The sequence below is a fragment of the Papio anubis genome, chromosome 3 (genome assembly GCF_008728515.1).
Source record: "Papio anubis isolate 15944 chromosome 3, Panubis1.0, whole genome shotgun sequence".
NCBI lineage: Eukaryota > Metazoa > Chordata > Mammalia > Primates > Cercopithecidae > Papio > Papio anubis.
Genome location: NC_044978.1, coordinates 162,835,920 through 162,859,157, shown reverse-complemented (window position 1 = coordinate 162,859,157; position 23,238 = coordinate 162,835,920). Strand labels below are relative to the sequence as shown.

General features: G+C 39.3%; 1 protein-coding gene across 6 annotated transcripts in view; it reads right to left on the bottom strand.

The window, feature by feature from the left end:
- PPARGC1A (PPARG coactivator 1 alpha) overlaps nt 1-23,238 on the bottom strand; it is a 684,515-nt gene that overhangs the window by 108,124 nt on the left and 553,153 nt on the right. Inside the window, exon 1 of one of the 6 annotated variants that reach the window (XM_031664087.1) lies at nt 3,238-5,628. The exons of the other annotated variants lie outside the window; for them this stretch is intronic. Coding sequence (XP_031519947.1) covers nt 3,238-3,282 — 45 coding nt within the window. The 5' untranslated portion in view covers nt 3,283-5,628. Of the gene's footprint in view, nt 1-3,237; nt 5,629-23,238 lie in introns of those variants that run through there. 6 annotated transcript variants of the gene reach the window in all.

Below are 23,238 nucleotides of genomic sequence, written 5' to 3'. Positions count from 1 at the left end.
AATGCCTATTTTACATGGCTCATGTTAAGGTTAAAGAAAATGAGTAAAAGCCAAGTGCTTGGCATATAATAGCTACTCAATAATGATGCCTGCCATTCATGTTTGACTACTTAAAACTCAATGTAAAATCAAGCAACATTAGAGTAGATGCAAGTGTTTGCTCTTCACCTGCCTTCCTCACCTAAGAAAAATAAAGATTTGGAAACCAAGCACATCAGACGTTCTCTTTAAGTCCTATAGTAAGTTGACTTTCTATGAGGGACAGTGTTATCACAAGTTGTAGGATTGCCAGGTGGTTGTTTGTTTCTCTACTTACCTAAAGAAAAGTAAAAACCAGCCTCATACCAGTCCTGAGCTGGCACTACCTCTAAAGAGACCAGAAGCAGCAAGTGGAGAAAACAATTTTTGTTGCCATTAAGCTGGCCACAATGTTATTTGAGCCAAAAGTCTTTCAAGAATTTCTCTGTTAAGAAATCCAGCTGGGTGTGGTGGCTCACGCCTATAATCCCAACAGTTTGGGAGACTGAGGTGGGTAGATCTCCTGATCTCAGGAGTTCGAGACCAGCCTGACCAATATGATGAAACCTGGCCTCTATTAAAAATACAAAACTTAGCTGGGCATGGTGGCAGGCGCCTGTAGTCCCAGCTACTTGGGAGGCTAAGGCAGGAGAATCGCTTGAATGTGGGAGGCAGAGCTTGCAGTGAGCCGAGATTGTACCACTGCACTCCAGCCTGGGCAACGGAGTAAAACCCCGTCTCAAACAAACAAACAAACAAAAAAGAAATAAGACATTCATATGGTGCATGAAAACTGACAAGATAGCGTGAGTTTGGGACAATGAGAGGAACCACAAAGTATCAAATTGTGTTTTAAATGATGATATCTGAAATACACACAGAGGGAAGAATGGAAAACAAAGCCACAGGAACAAAACAATTCAATATAAAGTTCATTGTGCCACCAGCTGCCTATCAACTAAATTGTCTTAGCATTCACACTTCTCGCAAATTTGTGATCAATCACATAATCGCTTCTTAAATTGATAAATGACATAAAGGATATGTTATATTTTATCTTTGATATTTAAGGTATTTTTTTTTCTTTAAAGCAATTTTCTGCATAGTAAAATGCTGGCAAGTTGCTATCTAAGTCCAAAACTATGCCAGCCAACGCAGCAGCCACTAGCCACATATGTGGCTACTGAGAACTTAAAATGTGTCCACACAAAAATTGAGACTTCTATAGATATAAAATATACCTGGAATTTCAATCTGAATATGAAAAATAGAATGTAAAATATTTCATTAATAACTTAGAGTCATTTGTTAATATAATATTTTGAATATATTAAGTCAAAGACTTTAAAATTAAATGTACCTTTTTAAAAATGTAGTTACTATACAATTTAAAATTAGATGTGTGATGTGCCTATTATTCCTATTTAACTTTAATAAAGTTTAATAAAGTTTTGCATTTGGTCTGCAAGTAACCTATATCATAGATGCATATAAAATTTATAAAATCAGGAAATTTCAGAATCATTAAGGGAAAGCAGAGCAGAGCCGCAGCAATGCACAACTCCAGGGGGCGCTACTCACATCACAATCTGTAAAAAGTGATCCTCAGGACTTCACAGGCCTCAGTCTGCATGGCCCTGTATTGAATGCTGTACAAGCCATTCTCCCTATAAAATCAGCAATCCCTTCTAGAACATCCCTGGGGCAATCCCATAAAACTTTTCGGCACCCTCCACATCTTTTGCAAAACATATACAGAGTAATAAGATGAAAATATATAAAGTGAGTGGAAAATATTGCTGACCATACTCTAGGATGCAGAAGACGGCCAGAGCAACACCAAGTATGCAAAGTCTGAGATACATACAAGGATGCAGGGTTCTCAAGAAGGCTGTTTCCTTCCTAGGGACGAGAGGCAGTTTTCAGAGAGTAACATTCACTTTAATTACAAAATGCACCCGCCTCTCTCTTCCAAGGGAGAAAAGCCTCTTGTTGCATTTATAATGTAGCTTTAGTTTCTGATGCCAAGAATGATTCAGTAAACACAGTTATGTTATGGTATACTCTTTCTTATTCAGTACTCAAATTAATCTCAAGGCAGTGCTGGCATTAATTCAATTTGACGCCTGTACTTAGGATTTCACATAGGTGCCTTCATCCAATTCTTCTTTGCAACTAATAAAATCTTAATTCATGGTAATATATTTATTTCTAGTTCAGTTCATGTTAAGGAGTGCAGTACTTTACAGAAAACTAATTAATATCAATCATATATTATAACACTTTTAATGGTTCATAGGAAAATCCTACACTGGGGGGAAGATTAGATGAACCAAGGGGTCTTAGCCCATCCTATTTACTCTATTTTTAGGACTTGAGAAAAAAACATCAAGCATCATTTCCAATATAAATTTAATTGAAGGTGTGCATCATAGGACGGCTGGGAATTAAGAACTCGGGTTCTTATCCCTAAAAGGAAATTGATTTGATGTGGCCCAAGAATGTAATTTACACCCTCAGACTCTGTTTTCCACCTATTTTGTGTAATAACCATATAATTTGCAGTTGGTGAAGATATTTAAATGGAGATGCATGGCATTATTAAAATAATGAACAACTTCACTAACAGCAAGCCTCCTGCAATTGTTGGTAACAACTCTACTTTTACATAACATTTGAGTAATGTTGAGGGCATCATATTTCTGGAGATTGCACACATAGCCAGCAGGATCGTTTAAGTGTGAGTTCTTGACTATGAGTGCCTGGAGTCGTGCAACACGGTGGTCCTCACGTTTCCTTAAGGAGCTACATTTAAAACGCCGAATTCTCCTCCAGAAAACTGGAGCAGTGGATTACACAACCCTAAAAATCTTTAAAAATAAAAATAAAAACTAAAAAGAATGCACTAGATCACCTGAAATGCATGGTCATAATATCCAGTCTTTCCAAATTAGGCATTTTATTCACTCTACAACAAATTCTCCACGCTGACAAACGAACAGCTTTTAAAAAAAAAAAAAATGAAGTATGCTACATACTTATCTCTCTTTTTAAATTTTTTTTGTCTGTTTAGCAATCCACATATAAAACCTCCAAATCTGGTATACACACATATATGTATCTTTAAAAGCCTTCATCACTATAAATAAAACAAAACCCCACCTACCAATAGCATACAGCCTCCTAGATGCAGAGATGATAATGCCTCCTGATACTCACTTTCAAAACTGAATCCATAGATGATAACCCCAACATGTGTGTCATTCATTTTACTGCAGAGCAAATACTGGTATCGCGAGATGAGGGAACATTCACAACAAGGGCTTCGGCAGGCCACTTTTTAATTCACAAGGGCATGGTGACGTGGGAGGGCACCTGAGAGTCACTGCTAAATGAACTCCACAATAGGGTACAAATCTGAAACCCAATCTTAGCCAGATACGAACGTAAGAGCAAATATGTACAGTATCATGTGCCTTCCAGCAGCCCTGTGTCTCGAGGGAGCTCTCTGACATCAGCAGTTGAGACAGGTGGTTCCCTTTCCAACTGTGGAAAATAAAACCCTAGTGCAGAGGCACTAAGTAAATATAGCAGTACTGTAATTTTTCCTTGGTGCGCTCTCCCTGTGATTTCTGTTCTGTGATGACACTTTATCCCAGGAACCCATTCAGGACATCCATCCATATCCATAACTGACTCAACATTTGCAAACTGGTGAATATTGGCATTAAAGAGGGTGTAGAAGACTCTGTTTTATGGTCCTAGTTGGTAGAGCTAGGGTTTTCCTCCTCTTGTTTATTTGGAATACGTTGTCAAGTGGCTGCTCAAAACTTTATTGGACTATTTCACCCTTTGTCCCCTGTTATTAATACAACCCAACAGAATGACAGACAAGAGTCAGACCATCTTAAAATCACATGCACAGAGCAGGTCAATACCAATCATATGCAGTTTGAGTCTGAGAGCTAAAATCAGCTGAGATGTACTAAGCCCTTTGTGGTCACAACTATTTGCTTTTGAATTTAAGAATTACTCACAGAAGGGCACCCTGTAACGTGTGTATAAAATTACTTAATTCAGCTTCTATTTCCCTTTCTGAACATAGATACTTTTACACTCTGACAGCCGCTGGCTCTTAAAGCATTCTCCTTTTTGTTGTATCTCCTTAGAAACACAAATCTTGTTCCCTGGCAGCAGTGGGGCTAAGTGCTGTACCACATGCCCAAACTAGTTCTCCCTCGCAGCTTTAATTCACAGTAAGTGGCATGAAAGGAGGTCAACCCTTCTCAGAAAACACTCAGAGTTCTTTTCGACTTCAGAATCTATTTCAGAAAGCCCCACTCCCTGGTATGTAAAGAGCAGCTTCCCATTTTGAAATTCTGGCCATAGCTATTGACAACTTTATGGAATGGTCCACAAAAGGCCAAACACAGGGACATGATCACACTTTCAACTCTTGATCCTGATTCTCTGTGGATTCTGGAAATGATGTCAGACAAGGAAGTCAATAACTGCCATCCACTCTTCGCCCCCAGATAACCCTTTCGTTTGAAAACTACTTATGGCATGCATACATGTTATGGCTTTCCTTCCCTGAGGTGTTCGTTGAATGCTTAGCTCAATAATGCCATCTTAATCCTGAAAGTTTCCATGGTGACCTACAACAGTAATAAACAAGTCTAAGGAATGGAAAATGAAGTCAGGTCCTCTTTAGTCTCCCTATTCTTCTTCACCTTTATGAATGCAGCCTTCTCTGCTTCTCCAAGTTCATAGTTCATAGATTTGGGGGCTAGAATAAAAATAAAAATAGTAATACAGAAATAACATCCAGCATTTGGTGAATGCTTACTGTATGCCAAATGCTGTGCTGAGTAGTTCTGTAGATTATCTCATTGAATCCTTACACTAACAGTAGGATTAGTATTATTACTAATCTGATTCTGAGGATAAAATCACTGAAGTTGAGAGAGGTGAAGTAAGTTTTCTAAAGACAAAAAGCTTGTAATGGGAGACCAGAAACTTCAAGACAGTCTTATTTGACTTCAAACTGTTGTTCTTAATGTTGTTCTTAGTGATCAGGCTATGCAGAAAAATAGCATTTTTTGTTTGCACCTAACAGTCGCATAACTTAGACATCTAGTAGTCTCTTCACAAATCAGAAGGGAACCACAGCTTTATGTTCAGCAGGAAGATAAAAACACCACACACATCCAGCTAAAACCACCAGGGAAATTAAGAAAAGGCAGGACTCAAAGATGAGCACAGCCAACACATGGCACCCTGCTCTGATCAAAAGAAGCCTTACAACAAGTGTCTCTAAATTTGATCTGACACATCATTTAAAAGAGTGCACTTTTCTTTGCAGATCAACCTTTACAGTTAACTTGGGGTGTCTGATTCAGGTCATTGAAGCACACCCCCAAGGAGAAGAAACACTTATTATAATGCCACGCTTCTCCTTAAATGAAATGAAGACTCCTTTTGAAGACAGCAATTCCAAACAAAGGCCAGAGTAAAACACATATTATGACCACAAGAAAAATCTTATTATAAAGATGTTTTCCAGCTGGATGCAGTGGCTCATGCCTGTAATCCCAGCACTTTGAGAAGTCAAGGTGAGAGGATCACTTGAAATCAGGAGTTCAAGACCAGCCTGGTCGGCATGGTGAAACCCTGTATCTACTAAAAAACAAAAATTAGCTTGGCATGGTGGTGCATGCCTGTAATCCCAGCTACTCAGGAGGCTGAGGCAGGAGAATTGCTTGAACCCAGGAGGCAGAGATTTCAGTAAGCCAAGATGGTGCCACTGCACTCCAGCCTGGGCACTGAAGTGAGACCCTGTCTAAAAAAAAAAAAAAAAAAAGATATTTTCCATGCTACAAATGTGTTTCCATGAAGTACACACAGTATATACAGTATGCTTATCTAATCTAGAACAGACCTTAACAAATAGACTTTAACTGCCTGTTAGCATCAATAGTAGAATCAACTTCCAACAGATATTTTACAGCCTCTGCTTGGAAATGTAGTCAAATATGAAAAGGGTCACATGGATTAAGGTCACTGAAAACTCACTGTGGTGCCAGCCTTCAGAAAGTGGGGCTAAAATATGTGGCTTTCTAATCTCCTCTGATTTAGGAAATATTAATAAAACAAACTCCACTAAATTTATTTCCAAAAATGTAGGCTTTGGGAACTTTGTGGCTCTGATTTAGGAGTAATCATAGCTGAGCTCCAGAGTACCTGGGTCACCTGGCAGTCTGGTGAGCTATCTCTCAATGGGGCAAAAGTAAACGGCCCAGAATACAAAACCAGAAGAGACTGCCTCTCTGGATATCTTTACACTTTCTGGAGCTAGAAGACCAAAGGCCATCAGGGATGACCTATGGCTATTTGGAGTAGACCATGAATATTAATTCTGAAATCCCTATTGCCACCATCACCATCCCACCTAAAAAAACAAACAAGGAAGGGGGCGCCAAGATGGCCGAATAGGAACAGCTCCAGCCTCCAGCTCCCAGCATGAGCAACACAGAAGCTGGGTGATTTCTGCATTTCCAACTGAGGTACTGAGTTCATCTCACTGGGGCATGTCGGACAGTCGTTGCAGGACAGTGGGTGCAGCCCAGTGAGCAAGAGCCAAAGCAAGGCGAGGCATCGCCTTACCCAGGAAGTACAAGGGGGAAGGGAATTCCTTTTCCTAGCCAAGGGAAACCGTGACACACAACACCTGGAAAATTGGGTCACTCCCACCCTAATACTGAGCTTTACCAAAGGTCTTAGCAAAACGGCACACCAGGAGATTATATCCTGCACCTGGCTCGAAGGGTCCCATGCTCATGGAGCCTCCCTCATTGCTAGCACAGCAGTCTGAGATCTAACAGCAAGGTGGTAGTGAGACTGGGGGAGGGGCGCCTGCCATTGCTGAGGCTTAAGTAGGTAAACAAAGCGACCAGGAAGCTCGTACTGGGTGGAGCCCACTGCAGCTCAAGGAGGCCTGCCTGCCTCTGTAGACTCCACCTCTGCGGACAGGACACAGCTAAACAAAAAGCAGCAGAAACCTCTGCAGATGTAAATGTCCTTGTCTGACAGCTTTGAAGAGAGTAGTGATTCTCCCAGCACGGAGGTTGAGATCTGAGAACGGACAGACTGCCTGCTCAAGTGGGTCCCTGACACCCGAGTAGCCTAACTGGTAGAGCCTAACTGGGAGCAGCCTAACTGGAGTGGACCTCAGGCAAACTCCAACAGACATGCAGTTGAGGGTCCTGACTGTTAGAAGGAAAACTAACAAACAGAAAGGACATCCACACCAAAACCCCATCTGTACATCACCATTATCAAAGACCAAAGGTAGATAAAACCACAAAGACGGGGAAAAAGCAGGGCAGAAAAGCTCAAAATTCAAAAAATTCAGAGCACCTCTCCCCCTCCAAAGGAAAGCAGCTCCTTGCCAGCAACGGAACAAAGCTGGACGGAGAATAACTTTGACGAGTTGAGAGAAGAAGGCTTCAGTCAAACTTCTCAGAGCTAAAGGAGGAACTACAAACCCAGCGCAAATAAACTAAAAACCTTGAAAAAAGATTTGACAAATGGATAATTAGAATAACCAATGCAGAGAAGTCCATAAACAACCTGATAGAGATGAAAACCATGACATGAGAACTACATGACACATGCACAAGCTTCAGTAACTGACTCGATCAACTGGAAGAAAGAGTATCAGAGATTGAAGATCAAATGAATGAAATGAAATGAGAAGAGAAGTTAGAGAAAAAAGAGTAAAAAGAAATGAACAAAACCTCCAAGAAATATGGGAGTACGTGAAAAGGCCAAATCTACATCTGATTGGTGTACCTGAAAGTGACGGGGAGAATGGAAAGAAGTTGGAAAACACTCTGCAGGATATTATCCAGGAGAACTTCCCCAACCTAGCAAGGCAGGCCAACATTCAAATTCAGGAAATACAGAGAACACCACAAAGATGCTCCTTGAGAAGAGCAGCTCCAAGACACATAATTGTCAGATTCACCAAAGTTGAAATGAAGGAAAAAATGTTAAGGACAGCCAGAGAGAAAGGTCACGCTACCCACAAAGGGAAGCCCATCAGACTAACAGCAGATCTCCCAGCAGAAACTTTACAAGCCAGAAGCGAGTAGGGGCCAATATTCAACATTCTTAAAGAAAAGAATTTTCAACCCAGAATTTCATGTCCAGCCAAACTAAGCTTCATAAGTGAAGGAGAAATAAAATCCTTTACAGACAAGCAAATGCTGAGAGATTTTGTCACCATCAGGCCTGCCCTAGAAGAGCTCCTGAAGGAAGCACTAAACATGGAAAGGAACAACCAGTATCAGTCATTGCAAAAACATGCCAAAATGTAAAGACCATCAATGCTAGGAAGAAACTGCATCAACTAACGAGCAAAATAACCAGCTAACATCATAATGACATGATCAGGTTCACACATAACAATATTAACCTTAAATGTAAATGGGCTAAATGGTCCAATTAAAAGACACAGACTGGCGAATTGGATGAAGAGTCAAGACCCATCAGTCTGCTGTATTCAGGAGACCCATCTTACGTCAGAGACACACATAGGCTCAAAATAAAGGGATGGAGGAAAATCTACCAAGCCAATGGAAAACAAAAAAAGGCAGGGGTTGCAATCCTAGTCTCTGATAAAACAGACTTAAAACCAACAAAGATTAAAAGAGACAAAGAAGGCCATTACATAATGGTAAAGGGATCAATTCAACAAGAAGAGCTAACTATCCTAAATATATATGCACCCAATACAGGAGCACCCAGATTCATAAAGCAAGTCCTTAGAGACTTACAAAGAGACTTAGACTCCCACACAATAATATTGGGAGGCTTTAACACCCCACTGTCAACATTAGACAGATCAACGAGACAGAAAGTTAACAAGGATATCCAGGAATTGAACTCAACTCTGCACCAAGCGGACCTAATAGACATCTACAGAACTCTCCACCCCAAATCAACAGAATATACATTCTTCTTAGCACCACATCACACTTATTCCAAAATTGACCATGTAGTTGGAAGTAAAGCACTCCTCAGCAAATGTAAAAGAAGAGAAATTATAACAAACGGTCTCTCAGACCACAGTGCAATCAAACGAGAACTCAAGACTAAGAAACTCAATCAAAACCACTCAACTACATGGAAACTGAACAACCTGCTCCTGAATGACTACTGGGTACATAACGAAATGAAGGCAGAAATAAAGATGTTCTTTGAAACCAATGAGAACAAAGATACAACATACCGGAATCTCTGGGACACATTTAAAGCAGTGTGTAGAAGGAAATTTATAGCGCTAAATGCCCACAAGACAAAGCAGGAAAGATGTAAAATTGACACCCTAACATCACAATTAAAAGAACTAGAGAAGCAAGAGCAAACACATTCAAAAGCTAGCAGAAGGCAAGAAATAACTAAGATCAGAGCAGAACTGAAGGAGATAGAGACACAAAAAACCTTTCAAAACATCAATGAATCCAGGAGCTGGTTTTTTGAAAAGATCAACAAAACTGATAGACTGCTAGCAAGACTAATACAGAAGAAAAGAGAGAAGAATCAAATAGATGCAATAAAAAACGATAAAGGGGATATCACCACCAACCCCACAGAAATACAAACTACCATCAGAGAATACTATAAACACCTCTATGTAAATAAACCAGAAAACTTAGAAGAAATGAATAAATTCCTGGACACATACACTCTCCCAAGACTAAACCAGGAAGAAGTTGAATCCCTGAATAGATCAATAGCAGGCTCTGAAATTGAGGCAATAATTAATAGCCTACCAACCAAAAAAAATCCAGGACCAGATGGATTCACAGCTGAATTCTACCAGAGGTACAAGAAGGAGCTGGTACCACTCCTTCTGAAACTATTCCAATTAACAGAAAAAGAGGGAAGCCTCCCTAACTCATTTTATGAGGCCAACATCATCCTGATACCAAGCCTAGCAGAGACACAACAAAAAAGGAGAATTTTAGACCAATATCCCTGATGAACATCAATGCAAAAATCCTCAATAAAATACTGGCAAATCGAACCCAGCAGCACATCAAAAAGCTTATCCACCACGATCAAGTGGGCTTCATCCCTGAGATGCAAGGCTGGTCCAACATTCGCAAATCAATAAACGTAATCCAGCATATAAACAGAATCAAAGACAAAAACCACATGATTATCTCAACAGATGCAAAAAAGGCCTTTGACAAAATTCAACAGCCCTTCATGCTAAAATTCTCAATAAATTCGGCGTTGAGGGAACGTATCTCAAAATAATAAGAGCTATTTATGACAAACCCATAGCCAATATCATACTGAATGGGCAAAAACTGGAAGCATTCCCTTTGAAAACTGGCACAAGACAGGGATGCCTTCTCTCACCACTCCTATTCAACATAGTGTTGGAAGTTCTGGCCAGGGAAATCAGGCAAGAGAAAGAAATAAAGGGTATTCAATTAGGAAAAGAAGAAGTCAAATTGTCCCTGTTTGCAGACGACACGATTGTCTATTTAGAAAACCCCACTGTCTCAGCCCAAAATCTCCTCAAGCTGATAAGCAACTTCAGCAAAGTCTCAGGATACAAAATCAATGTGCAAAAATCACAAGCAGTCTTATACAACAAAAACAGATAAACAGAGAGCCAAATCATGAATGAACTCCCATTCACAATTGTTTCAAAGAGAATAAAATACCTAGGAATCCAACTTACAAGGGATATGAAGGACGTCTTCAAGGAGAACTACAAACCACTACTCAATGAAATAAAAGAGGACACAAACAAATGGAAGAACATTCCATGCTCATGGATAGGAAGAATCAATATTGTGAAAATGGCCATATTGCCCAAGGTAATTTATAGATTCAATGCCATCCCCATTAAGCTACCGATGACTTTCTTCACAGAATTGGAAAAAACTACTTTAAAGTTCATATGGAACCAAAAAAGACCCCGCATTGCCAAGACAATCCTAAGTCAAAAGAACAAAGCTGGAGGCATCACGCTACCTGACTTCAAACTATACTACAAGGCTACAGTAACCAAAACAGAATGGTACTGGTACCAAAACAGAGATATAGACCAATGGGACAGAACAGAGCCCTCAGAAATAATACCACACATCTACAGCCATCTGATCTTTGACATACCTGACAAAAACAAGAAATGGGGAAAGGATTCCCTATTTAATAAATGGTGCTGAGAAAACTGGCTAGCCATAAGTAGAAAGCTGAAACTGGATCCCTTCCTTACTCCTTATACAAAAATTAATTCAAGATGTATTAGAGACTTAAATGTTAGACATAAAACCATAAAAACCCTAGAAGAAAACCTAGGCAATACCATCCAAGACATAGACATGGGCACGGACTTCAGGTCTAAAACACCAAAAGCAATGGCAACAAAAGCCAAAATTGACAAATGAGATCTAATTAAACTAAAGAGCTTCTGCACAGCAAAAGAAACTACCATCAGAGTGAACAGGCAACCTACAGAATGGGAGAAAATTTTTGCAATCTACTCATCTGACAAAGGGCTAATATCCAGAACCTATAAAGAACTCAAACAAATTTACAAGAAAAAAACAACCCCATCAAAAAGTGGGCAAAGGATATGAACAGACATTTCTCAAAAGAAGACATTTATGCAGCCAACAGACACATGAAAAAATGCTCATCATCACTAGCCATCAGAGAAATGCAAATCAAAACAACAATGAGATACCATCTCACACCAGTTTGAATGGCAATCATTAAAAAGTCAGGATACAACAGGTGCTGGAGAGTAAGTGGAGAAATAGGAACACTTTTACACTGTTGGTGGGAGTGTAAACTAGTTCAACCATTGTGGAAGACAGTGTGGCCATTCCTCAAGGATCGAGAACTAGAAATACCATTTGATCCAGCCATCCCATTACTGGGTATATCCCCAAAAGATTATAAATCATGCTGCTATAAAGACACATGCACATGTATGTTTATTGCGGCACTATTCACAATAGCAAAGACTTGGAATCAACCCAAATGTCCATCAATGACAGACTGGATTAAGAAAATGTGGCACATATACACCATGGAATACTATGCAGCCATAAAAAAGGATGAGTTCATGTCCTTTGTAGGGACATGGATGCAGCTGGAAACCATCATTCTCAGCAAACTATCACAAGAACAGAAAACCAAACACCGCATGTTCTCACTCATAGTGGGAATTGAATAATGAGAACACCTGGACACAGTAAGGGGAACATCACACACCAGGGCCTGTTGTGGGGTGGGGGCAGGGGGGAGGGATAGCATTAGGAGATATACCTAATGTAAATGACGAGTTAATGGGTGCAGCATACCGACATGGCACATGTATACATATGTAACAAACCTGCACGTTGTGCACATGTACCCTAGAACATAAAGTATAATAAAATAAATAAATAAATACAGATTTTGACAACTGAAAAAAAAAACCAAACAAGTAAGAACAAAACATAAACCACTGATTATAACCGAGTAGCAATGAAAGTTGCATGCATTGATTATGTAGTAGTTTGAGGTCTGACGCAAAGGTAGTGATTTATTTTTTTAAAAACTCGCTTTGTAAAAAAGCATTAAGTTTGCATTCATCATGCCTTTCTTGATTTGCAAATTATGCATTTAAAAATGGAGACCTCAGAGCAGAATTGCAACTCAGTCACATGCAGAATACGTTGGTTGTGACGGCTGTGTATTCAGTAAGGAGTCCCAGAGACACAAACCTGAGTGTGAAGTCCACTTCAGTACACCCTACCTCAGTACCAGTAGTTGAACTGCTTAACTTATCTGATTCTTTATTTTTCCATCTTGAAAATGGGGATAATACCTACCTCACAGACTTAACACAGGAATTCAAGAGGACTAAGTAAATGGTTGTAGATGAGGAGCCTTTTAGAGTGCCTGCTCTGCAGTTCCCACTACATAAATCCCCTTTTGTACTTTGTTCGAGTGTCTCAGCTCCAGTTAGCTTTCTGTTCTCCTATCCTTTCCTCTTCCTCCTTACTTGGGGCATTTTAAAATAAAATGCACATACAAAGATTTCTGCGTGTTTTATCCCATGAAGTGGACGCTGGGACTTATGAATGTACAAACATGTATGGGAAGCAGTGGTTCATGTTTTCCTCTCTGTGGGTGCCTTGTGCACATGGAGAGGGAAGAAAGAAGAAAACTGGAGCACAGAGTGAGCCTCTAAAATAAATGTGTAAGAGAGGCATTTTTTAAGATTAAAGATTTGAGTGGAAAAAAAAAAAAAAACTTGAAAAACTTGAAAACTTTGAAATGGACGAACAGTGATATTTGAATTCACTACCGATGCTTCGTGATGGTATTCTAGGGCACATGTTTGTGGAAAAGTACAGTGCACATTGCCAGCAAATGTAACTCTTTAAGAGAACGAGCGACAGTGTCTGCGTCTTCCAATTTCAAGTGCCTCTTTAGGTATTTCTAGGCAAAATCATCAAGAATTAAATGTGAACAATTAAAATTTTGAAAATTCCAAAAATAGGTGAAATGCAGTAATTTCTCACACAGAATGAAAGGAAAACTTGTAAGTTAGAGTACTTATATGTACTGAACCTTTTTTGAATATCTGTATCATAAAACTACTCTATAGCTACCCAAAGTTGAAATTAAGTAAAATAAATTGGTGACATAGGAGAGAAGAAATGTAAGCATAAAATTCATAGATTATATCTCTAAATATTATAAGTAGCACCACCACCCAAAAAGAGAATAGGGAACAGGAAAAAAAAAAAAAAAAAACACCACCCTACTTGGAAAATTACCCAGAGAAATATATCTCTTCAATTCATGTGTACAGTGATTATCTATGTCTCAGACAGTAACTTTAGACATGTCAAAGGGTGCAGAACAGACTTTATTCTTCCCTACGTGAACTCTGCCTATGAAATCCTAAATGTTCACAGTCTTTCTACCTTATAAAGATAAAGTTGATCCTAAAAAATTAAAATTAAAACTGAAAATCCTTGATAAAATACTCTACTGGGGTCCAATAATTACTTTAGCTCCATGATGCCAGGGCAAAGACAAGAGACACACATCACAAAGCTCTCTACACACGTGTGCATGTGTGGGAATGTGTGTATCTGCAAATGTGTGGAACACAAGATGAATGTGGAAACTTCAGTCAGAATTCGCTACACTCCAAATGATAGTTCAGCAACATCCCAGGTGCTTAACTGGTGTGCGATTTTATAGCTGTCTTCTCTGAAGCTGCTTACAGTCTAAGAGTAAATAGAAGATCCAACGCGTAATCAATCAAAATATCCACATGTGACTACTACAATAGTTGAACGCATTGATGGAGAAGTGGTGGGGATTGGCCAGGGTCTTGAAAACAGATCTAATTAATCTCTGAAACATCCTAGAATGAGTATGCCAGTCAGGCCCTATGAAGACTTCCATAGGTCCCTGACCCATACGTAATTTGAAATAAAAACTAGACTCATTACTAAATTATATATATAGAGAGAAGCTCAGTAAAGTTCTAATAATTGTCATAATAGCAGCTACAATTATTACTTTAAAAGATCAAACATAATAATCTTTTAAGGAAAGACGACTGGTGCCCTACATTGGGCTTGTGTATTGCTGGATGCCCTAATCACAAGGTTAGCATAGTACCAGCTAATCCTGCGTGGATGCCAATGCACAGATATAGGAAAATAGATATGGTTTGCCAAGACCTTGCTTATTCATTTATAGGCCCTCTAATAAAAGTTCTGAGATCCAGAACAAATGGTTACAAGAGTCATACTTGGCCGGAGAAGAACACATGGATTCCTCTGGCTTTTGGAGGGTGCCTGCTAGGACCCCAGGAAAGTGACAGGCAGGAGGAGGGATGATGAGTGAGAGACAGCGTTCCCTTTGACGTGAGGTCAATCTGGAGGCAGAACCAGGCTGTGACACTTCCTAACTCTGTGAAATGGGCCAAGACCCTGAATGTCCCTGGGCCTCTATAAAATAGAGATGAAACCACTGTCCTTATCAGTGTCTAAGGATCAGATACCTAGCTTGGCACCTAGTAGACATTTGGTAAATGTTAGTTCTTCTCAATACTAGGGAGGCTAGAAAATAAAAAGTCCTAGTGACAAATGATGAATCATACCAGGTCCAATGTTAGCTGCTAAGGGAAATACAAAGAAATATGAAAGGTAGTGGGAGCCAAGATTTGGCTCTCAACCAGGTGGTAGAATGCAACTGCTGACGTGATTTTATTGTGAAAATTGTTCTTTAATCCATAAAATAGCAGCAAGTCACTAGAAGACCAGAGACATAAAACCAAGAGTAGTTTACAATGAAAATAGGCATGTATATTTTGCACATATATGTATGTGTGTGTGTGTGTGTGTGTGTATATATATATATTTTGTTTGTTTGTTTGTTTGTTTGTTTGTTCAGACAGAGTCTCGCTCTGTCACCCAGACTGGAGTGCAATGGCGCAATCTCGGCTCACTGCCACCTCTGCCTCCTGAGTTTAAGCGATTCTCCTGCCTTGGTCTCCCAAGTAGCTGGGATAAGAGGTAGGTGCCAGCCACCGTGCCAGCTAATTTATGTATTTTTAGTAGAGACAGGGTTTCGCCATATTGGCCATGCTGGTCTTGAACTGCTGACCTCGTGATCTGCCCGCCTCGGGCTCCCAAAGTGCTGGGATTGCAGGCATGAGCCACCGCGCCTGGCCATATATTTTATATTTTATACCCATTACTATTTAAAGTGCTTTACACTTATTATCTTATGAAATGGCAACTATTGCTATCTCTCTTTTTTCAGATGGAGAAACTGAGGCAGAGAATTAAGTAACTTACTCAGGGTTACACATGTAATATGCAGGAAGGGTGACACTTGAACCTGGGCAGCCTAGTTCCAGAGTTCATGCCCTCCCCTCCCCTCAACCCCCACCCAAACTGCCTCACTCTAACATCTGCCAAAGTTTTAAATCTTTACTGCTTAAAACTGAGTGAAGCACTAAAGCAACATAGTTCAGTAAGACCTGGCTCCTGGTCTCCCTGGGACCCACAGCCTAACAGAGAAAATGGAATCTATGAGTCTGGAGAGAAATCTACAGGACATAGTGAAATACAACAGAGAAACCCAGGCTGCCTGGAATAAAGTGGAGAAGGAGAAGCAGGTGTTAGCAGAACAGTATTTCTCCCCCTCCCCTACTTTGACATCAACCTACCTGTCTGTAGCATAGCACGGGGCACATTCAGTAAAAACGATCACCTTTGTCAGCTTTGAATAATCAAGATAGTATTTTCCACTAATCTTATTCACAAATATAAACAAAATAGAATCTATCCCCATAAGGTGTCGCCAGTCTTGTGGGGGCAGAGATGTGAATACAAATACTTCTAATACGTGTCCCCATGGTTTATGGCTATGACCTGAGATCTCGAGATGACAGATACAATATACAGCTAGAGTCCTAACATAATCACACCATCAACTTCCGAGACTTAACTGATGATTTTCCTAATGGACCATGAGTTTGACAGTATTTGCTGTTAATTGTTGATAAACTGAGATAAACAACCATACATTCATCCAAGAAACACATGTTAAATTATAATTAGTCAATAACTTTCCAGTTGGACAAGAAATTGACAGTGTCCATCAAGGGCTAGAGAAATGGTGACAAGTCAATATGAATTTCACCAAGAAATATATATATATACCAAAATGCATATTGGTAGCTTTAAAAAAAACACTCATTGTTTTTGTAAGAACCCTTGACATGAGAGCTACTGCTTAACATATTCTTACATGTACAATACAGTATTTTTAATGAGCACACTGTTGTGCAGCAGATCTCTAGAACTTAGTCACCTTGCATAACTGAAACTAAAAAGCACCCGTTTTTATAAAAATGTGATCCTGGGAGCTTCTCCAAAACTGCGTGTCCCCAAACATAACCAATTTCAAACTGAATAATTGCAAAATGGAAAGCCTGAACCACAAAGAGGCCATTAGGATAAGTTTGAAAAGATATCCAATATGAGAAAAGAATTTTTAAAGTGGGGAAATGTTTTAGAAAAGGAGAGACAGAGAATTCCCAGTGAAGAGATGGCATTTTCAAGAGCAGGTTCTAGGTCAGACCAAGAGGCAGCTTGTTGCAGAGTAGAACTTCATACCCCTGACTTCTAGCAGTGACCTCAGTTCACAGCTCTATGGCCTAAGGAAAGGTACCAAGGCTTTCTGTGTCTCAATTTCTTCACGTATAAAGTGAAGAAACCATGCCTACATCTTAGGGTCTTATGATGATCCCATCAGGATCATGTGAGACAACACAACTGATTCTTAATTATGTGTGTCAATTTGGCTCGGCTATGGTGCTCAATTGTCTAATAAAGCACTAGTTTAGATGTTGCTGGGTGGGTTTTGTGTAGATGTGATTAATATTTATAAACAATTGATTTAGGTAAAGCAGATGACCCTCCATAATGTGGGTGAGCCTCATCCAATCAGTTGAAGGCCTTAAGAGTGAAAGCTAAAGTTTCCTTGAGAAAGAATTCCCTATGAGCTATGAAACCTGCCTGAATTCTCAGTTTGCTGGCCCACACTGTGAATTCTGAACTCAAGACTGCAGTATTAACTCTTAAATGAGTTTCCAGCCTGTTTGACCAATTGTAGCCTGGCAGCCTACACAGTCACATGCACTAATTTCTTAGCACGCATGTGCACACACACATACACTCTCTCTCTCTCTACACTGAGATATATATATATCATATATGATATATAGAGAGAATCTCTCAATTGATAGATATTATATATATCATAATATATATGATATGTATGACATATATATATATATATAAATATATATGGAGAGAGAGAGAGAGAGAAAATCTGTTTCTCTGGAGAACCCTAACTGATATATCTTCCAACTTACTGAATTCTCTCTATATGGCAGCAGTGATCAAGCACTTTAAAAACTTTAACTCTTAAATCCTTTTCTCTCTGTTTCCAACCACACCCCCACATAATAAACGAGCATATGGAAAGGAGGCCCTTCCTCAGTAGTAGAACAACTGGTGAAATGTGTAAAAGCCCAGGATAGTAACTTTCCATGTGATTTCAAAAGCAAATCTAGCACTCTCTGAGAAGAGGAAATGTGAATGAAATGAGACTTGAAGATATTTACAACATAAGCTCCACGAAGACAAGAACGATGTCGTGTTCACGATTATGTTCTCAGGTCCTGAAATGCTAACTGAACAACTCAGTAAACGTGTTGAATGAATGGATCATAGAGTTCTATAGCTAAGTAGAGGCAGGTGGGAATTTTTTTTTCCTATTACTTGGTATTAACCCAAACTATTTGACATCTGAGCTGATACTAGAGCATCACAGAGGAGGTATGTGCTCATTCATCCATCTTTGCATCCATCCATTCACCTCACATGCATTGCGTGCCTGCCACATTCCACAGGCTGCACCTCAAGACTGTGAAGATGAAAAAGACAAAAGGCTTGCCTTTGAAGCACTCACAGAGTAGTAAGTTGAATAAGCAAGTTATATTTATACTAACATTATGTACTGGAGTAAAGCTAAGCAGGAGCTGCCAGAAAAGTCCAGAGAAGGGACACCTAACCTCTTCTGGCAGGAAGTCATCCTTTAAATGAATCTTTACTGAAGTGAGCTCTGTGCCAAGCACTATGCTACGCCACGAGACTATTCTCCTAATATAAAAGTAACTATTAATCACGGTTAAATTTTATTGAGTGCTTATTGCTATGGTTCACACATTGTTGTAAGACCTTTACATTTATTTACTGATTCTCTTCATAGTAGGGAATCTGGTATGTGTTAATATTTTTAAATAACCTTTTCTATATGACAAACATAGAGGCATACATTCACATACTGCCTTTTCAAATACTTATTGATCATTTGCCCTCTAAAACACACTGTTAGGTACCAATTTAATCAGCATATAGTGTCTGTCCTTATATTTAGTGGAGGAAACAGACAGATCCACAATCACTACAATCTCAGGCTATCTGACTCCCACAGTCCTGGAAAGGCCTTGTTATGAGCATAATCACAAATATACTACCTCTAAAACTACTCCAAAACTTGAGAATCTGATTTTGAACATAGCCAACACAAATGTGTTGAGAATGTTTTGTCCATCCCTATATAAGGAAAATAACCAAAGAGAAACATTTGTAACATACATGACAGATATCTTCAAAATTGTATTTAAAAACAACTCTTTCTTTCCATGACTAACCATACCAACTGCAGTCAGTGTGGCCTGAACTTAGCATGGCTACCTTAGATGTCAATCAATATCAAGATGGTTTCAATTACCTTCCAGCCACTGACACAGACAGAAAGCACTGTTTCTCAAGATCCCATTGCTAAGAGTGTGTACACAGCAACAGAAGATGCTGATAATAATTTTCATTATTGATAAATAGCAAGTATTTGTCATAAATTAACAGCAATTATCTATTGCAATAATTTCTAAAGGAATTCTTATAAATAACAATAATTTTAATTACTGGAGAAACCTACCGCATCCATCAACACTCATGGCTCCCAGTAACTATCATGGAGGTCCAAGGAAGTGCCATAAACCTTAAAAAGGAGGAGAGACTCCTTCGAGCTAAAGGAAAATGATCTGTCTTCATTTCTTTTGTACTTTGGACTGACTCCATTTATTTTTTTAATGCTTAAAATTTATATTTTTTTTAAATGGGATTTTTGGTTATATTAAAAGCTAGGCACATAAACAAGGCAATAGAAATATCGTATCAATAGAAAACACCATATCAAATCCACTTAAAATGAACAAGGAAGTAAATGCTAGAACATACCTGGAACGCACCATTTTTTGTAGCTGAGTTTGAATTGAGCTTTGAGTTTCTTTGCAGTTTAGACAAAAATTAAAGTGTGTTGCATTAAATAAATTTCATTATCCAACAAAAGAAAACAGGACTTCCCTGACCTCCCTTATTCAATGGTAACACCATTCTAGTCCTAGTCCCCAGCCATTAGTATTTCTGATTCTTTTCTATTTTTATTCATAGCATTTATCAGTTTTCTAAATTCTTTATCTTTGATGTATTTTCCATTTATTCTGCTAAATGTAAGACTTATGAAGACAAGAGTCTTTTTTTATTGTTCACTGTTTTAGCTCAGCCCTAGAATAATGCCTGGCATGTGGCAAATGTGATATAGATAGGTTGATAGATATAGATACAGATAGATATAGATATAGATAGGCACATAGAGAGATTTTATTCCAAATACTGAATTCTAGGAGAAATTTATCATGAAGTCCCATAAATAAATTATACCAGCCTATGAGGCTACGTTGAGGGGGAGAGACAATAGCCTGACAATTCATGACCGGCATAAAATAAAAGGCACATGAAAATGTGTAGTGACAAGGGAAAAGTATTTGGAGCAGAAGATCTAAGTTCAGCTCCTAAGGCCACCACCCCCTCCCTGTGCCTTCTATTAGGCAGCGTGGCATAACTGTGAAGCATCTGGGCTCTGGAGCCAAGTGGCTTGGCTTTAAATCCTGGCTCCGCCATTTATAAGTTTATAAGCTGTGTGACCTCCAACAATTTATTTAGCCTCTCTGTGCCTCAGTTACTTCATCTATAAAATGTGGATAATACCTACCTCAAAGAATTACTGTGGGAATTAAATGAGTTTATGTAAGTAAATCAACTATATAGGGCAATAAGTAAATTACATTGCCTGGCACAAGTAAAACAAAGTACTGGCAGTTAATTTGAACTTACCCTTCATTCGTAAAACATGGATAATAACTACCTTTGGCATAGCTGTAAGGATCAATTAATCTTAATATGTGATAATGTGCTTAGGTGTTTTAAATAAATGACTATTGTTTTTTTATTTTCATGGAAGAATATATTCATCACAAGGCTTTCAGAAAATGCAGAAAGATAGAAAGGAGAGAGTAAAATCCCCTACATCCTAGCAAACAATGAGAACCACCATTAGCATTTTCCTGTATAAATTTCCAGATTTCTTTCTCTGCCATAATCACATGCAGATTTATATGTGCATGTGTGTGTTTATGAAAACATAATTTTTAAAGAGCTAGCCGCACACGATGTACTGCTCTGAAACCTGCTTTTTAAAAACAAAAACAAAAAACAAAACATATCATGGGTGTTTTATCTCATATCTCATGTAAGTAAATAAAGATCTATATCATTCTATATAATAGCTGCCTACTATTCCGTTGTATGAAAGTGCCTTGATTTATTTAGCCAATACTCCATTCACAGACAGTTAAGTTGTTTCCAATTTGTGAAAGTGCTTTGTAAACTACAAAGTAATATACAAATGTTAGTTATCATCACCACCATTTAAAAAATAAATATCCAGACATTATCATTAAACCTGTGAAGGTCTTCTCTCACTAGTTCTTTAACCTGCTGGAAGTGGTGCTTCGATCTAATTGTATTAACATCAACATTTTTAAAACATGACATTTATGGATTCCACATCTGAACACGCACACAAAAAACAAATGAACTCCTGAGTCAGAACTAGGGGAAGGTGTTAGGGACTATTCCCACGAGCCTGTTTCTCAGTACAACCACTGCGTTCTTGTTCCCAGCACATGCTACCTCACCCTCCTCTGCCTGTAGATTGACATCACTCACTCACTGCTGCCCTTTTCCCCAGAACCTACCCATGGACTCAGAATTTTTGACAATGAACTCCAAGTAGTCATTATGAAGCAATTGGAACAGGCAGTAGAGACGAAATGTATTAGTTAAACCCATGTTGAAGATATAAAGAATAAAATGGGTACTTACTGAGTAGCTACCATGAAATGTGTTCATGCTGTAAATGGCAGATTTCACAGTTATATTACACCACTGCCCTCCTAGATTCTCAGCTGCTTGCTGTTAGGAACCACATCCTACTCTTTTCTGTTTTCTTTTTTGTTTGTTTGTTTGAGACGGAGTCTTGCTCAGTCGCCCAGGCTGGAGTGCAGTGGCGCGATCTCGGCTCACTGCAAGCTCCGCCTCCCGGGTTCACACCATTCTCCTGCCTCAGCCTCCGGAGTAGCTGAGACTGCAGGCTCCCGCCACCACGCCCGGCTAATTTTTGTATTTTTGGTAGAGAGGGGGTTTACCGTGCGTGTTAGCCAGGATGGTCTCGATCTCCTGACCTCGTGATCCGCTGGCCTCAGCCTCCCAAAGTGCTGTGATTACAGGCGTGAGCCACCGCGCCCGGCTTTTCTGTGTTTTTATCTTTCCCTGATAAAAGACCACGTAAGGGTAGGTACTTAATCAGTGTTGTTCATTTGTGGGTGAGCAGTTGAAATAACGAGTGAAACCCCGATCTTATGTATTTTACAATCTCATTGATTGATAACTAAAATTAGTAGTGCCAATGTATTCTCTGAAAATTAAACCTGCCATATTATTTCTGGTAGGATGGGGTTTGGTAAGACATCCAAATGCATGAAAACAAGCAAATTAATATCGCTACTCCTTTTGTAACAATAAATTTTATCTATTAATTAATGCTGTGACTTAGAGCAAATGTGCATGGCAGGAAACAGAAGGCCCTGCTGATACCAATTTTACAGAAGAATGTAGTCGGTTCATTGAGCTACATTGTGGATACCTATGCTATGGCTCCGGTGCCGGCATGAGCTGGACGGATTTAGCTTCTAAAACTCTGACCTTTCACCTCTTAAAGGCTACAATTAACCCCTCTGTGAGTTTCATTCACTTAAAAAATATTCACTGCATGCCCAATATCTACCAGGTACTGCAATAAGTGTTAGATTTGGGGAGGTCGGACACGACAAAAATAATTCAAATTCTTTTTTTTTTTTTTTTTTGAGATGGAGTCTCCTTCTATTGCTCAAGCTGGAGTGCAGAGGAATGATCTCTCTTCACTGCAACCTTGGCCTCCAGGTTCAAGCAATTCTCCTGCCTCAGCCCAGCTGAGATTACAGGTGCCCGCCACCAAGCCCAGCTAATTTTTGTATTTGTAGTAGATATGGGGTTTCACCATGTTCGCCAAGCTGGTCTCGAATGCCTGGCCTCAAGTGATCCACCCACCTCGGCCTCTCAAATTGCTGGGAATACAAGTGTGAGCCACAGTAGC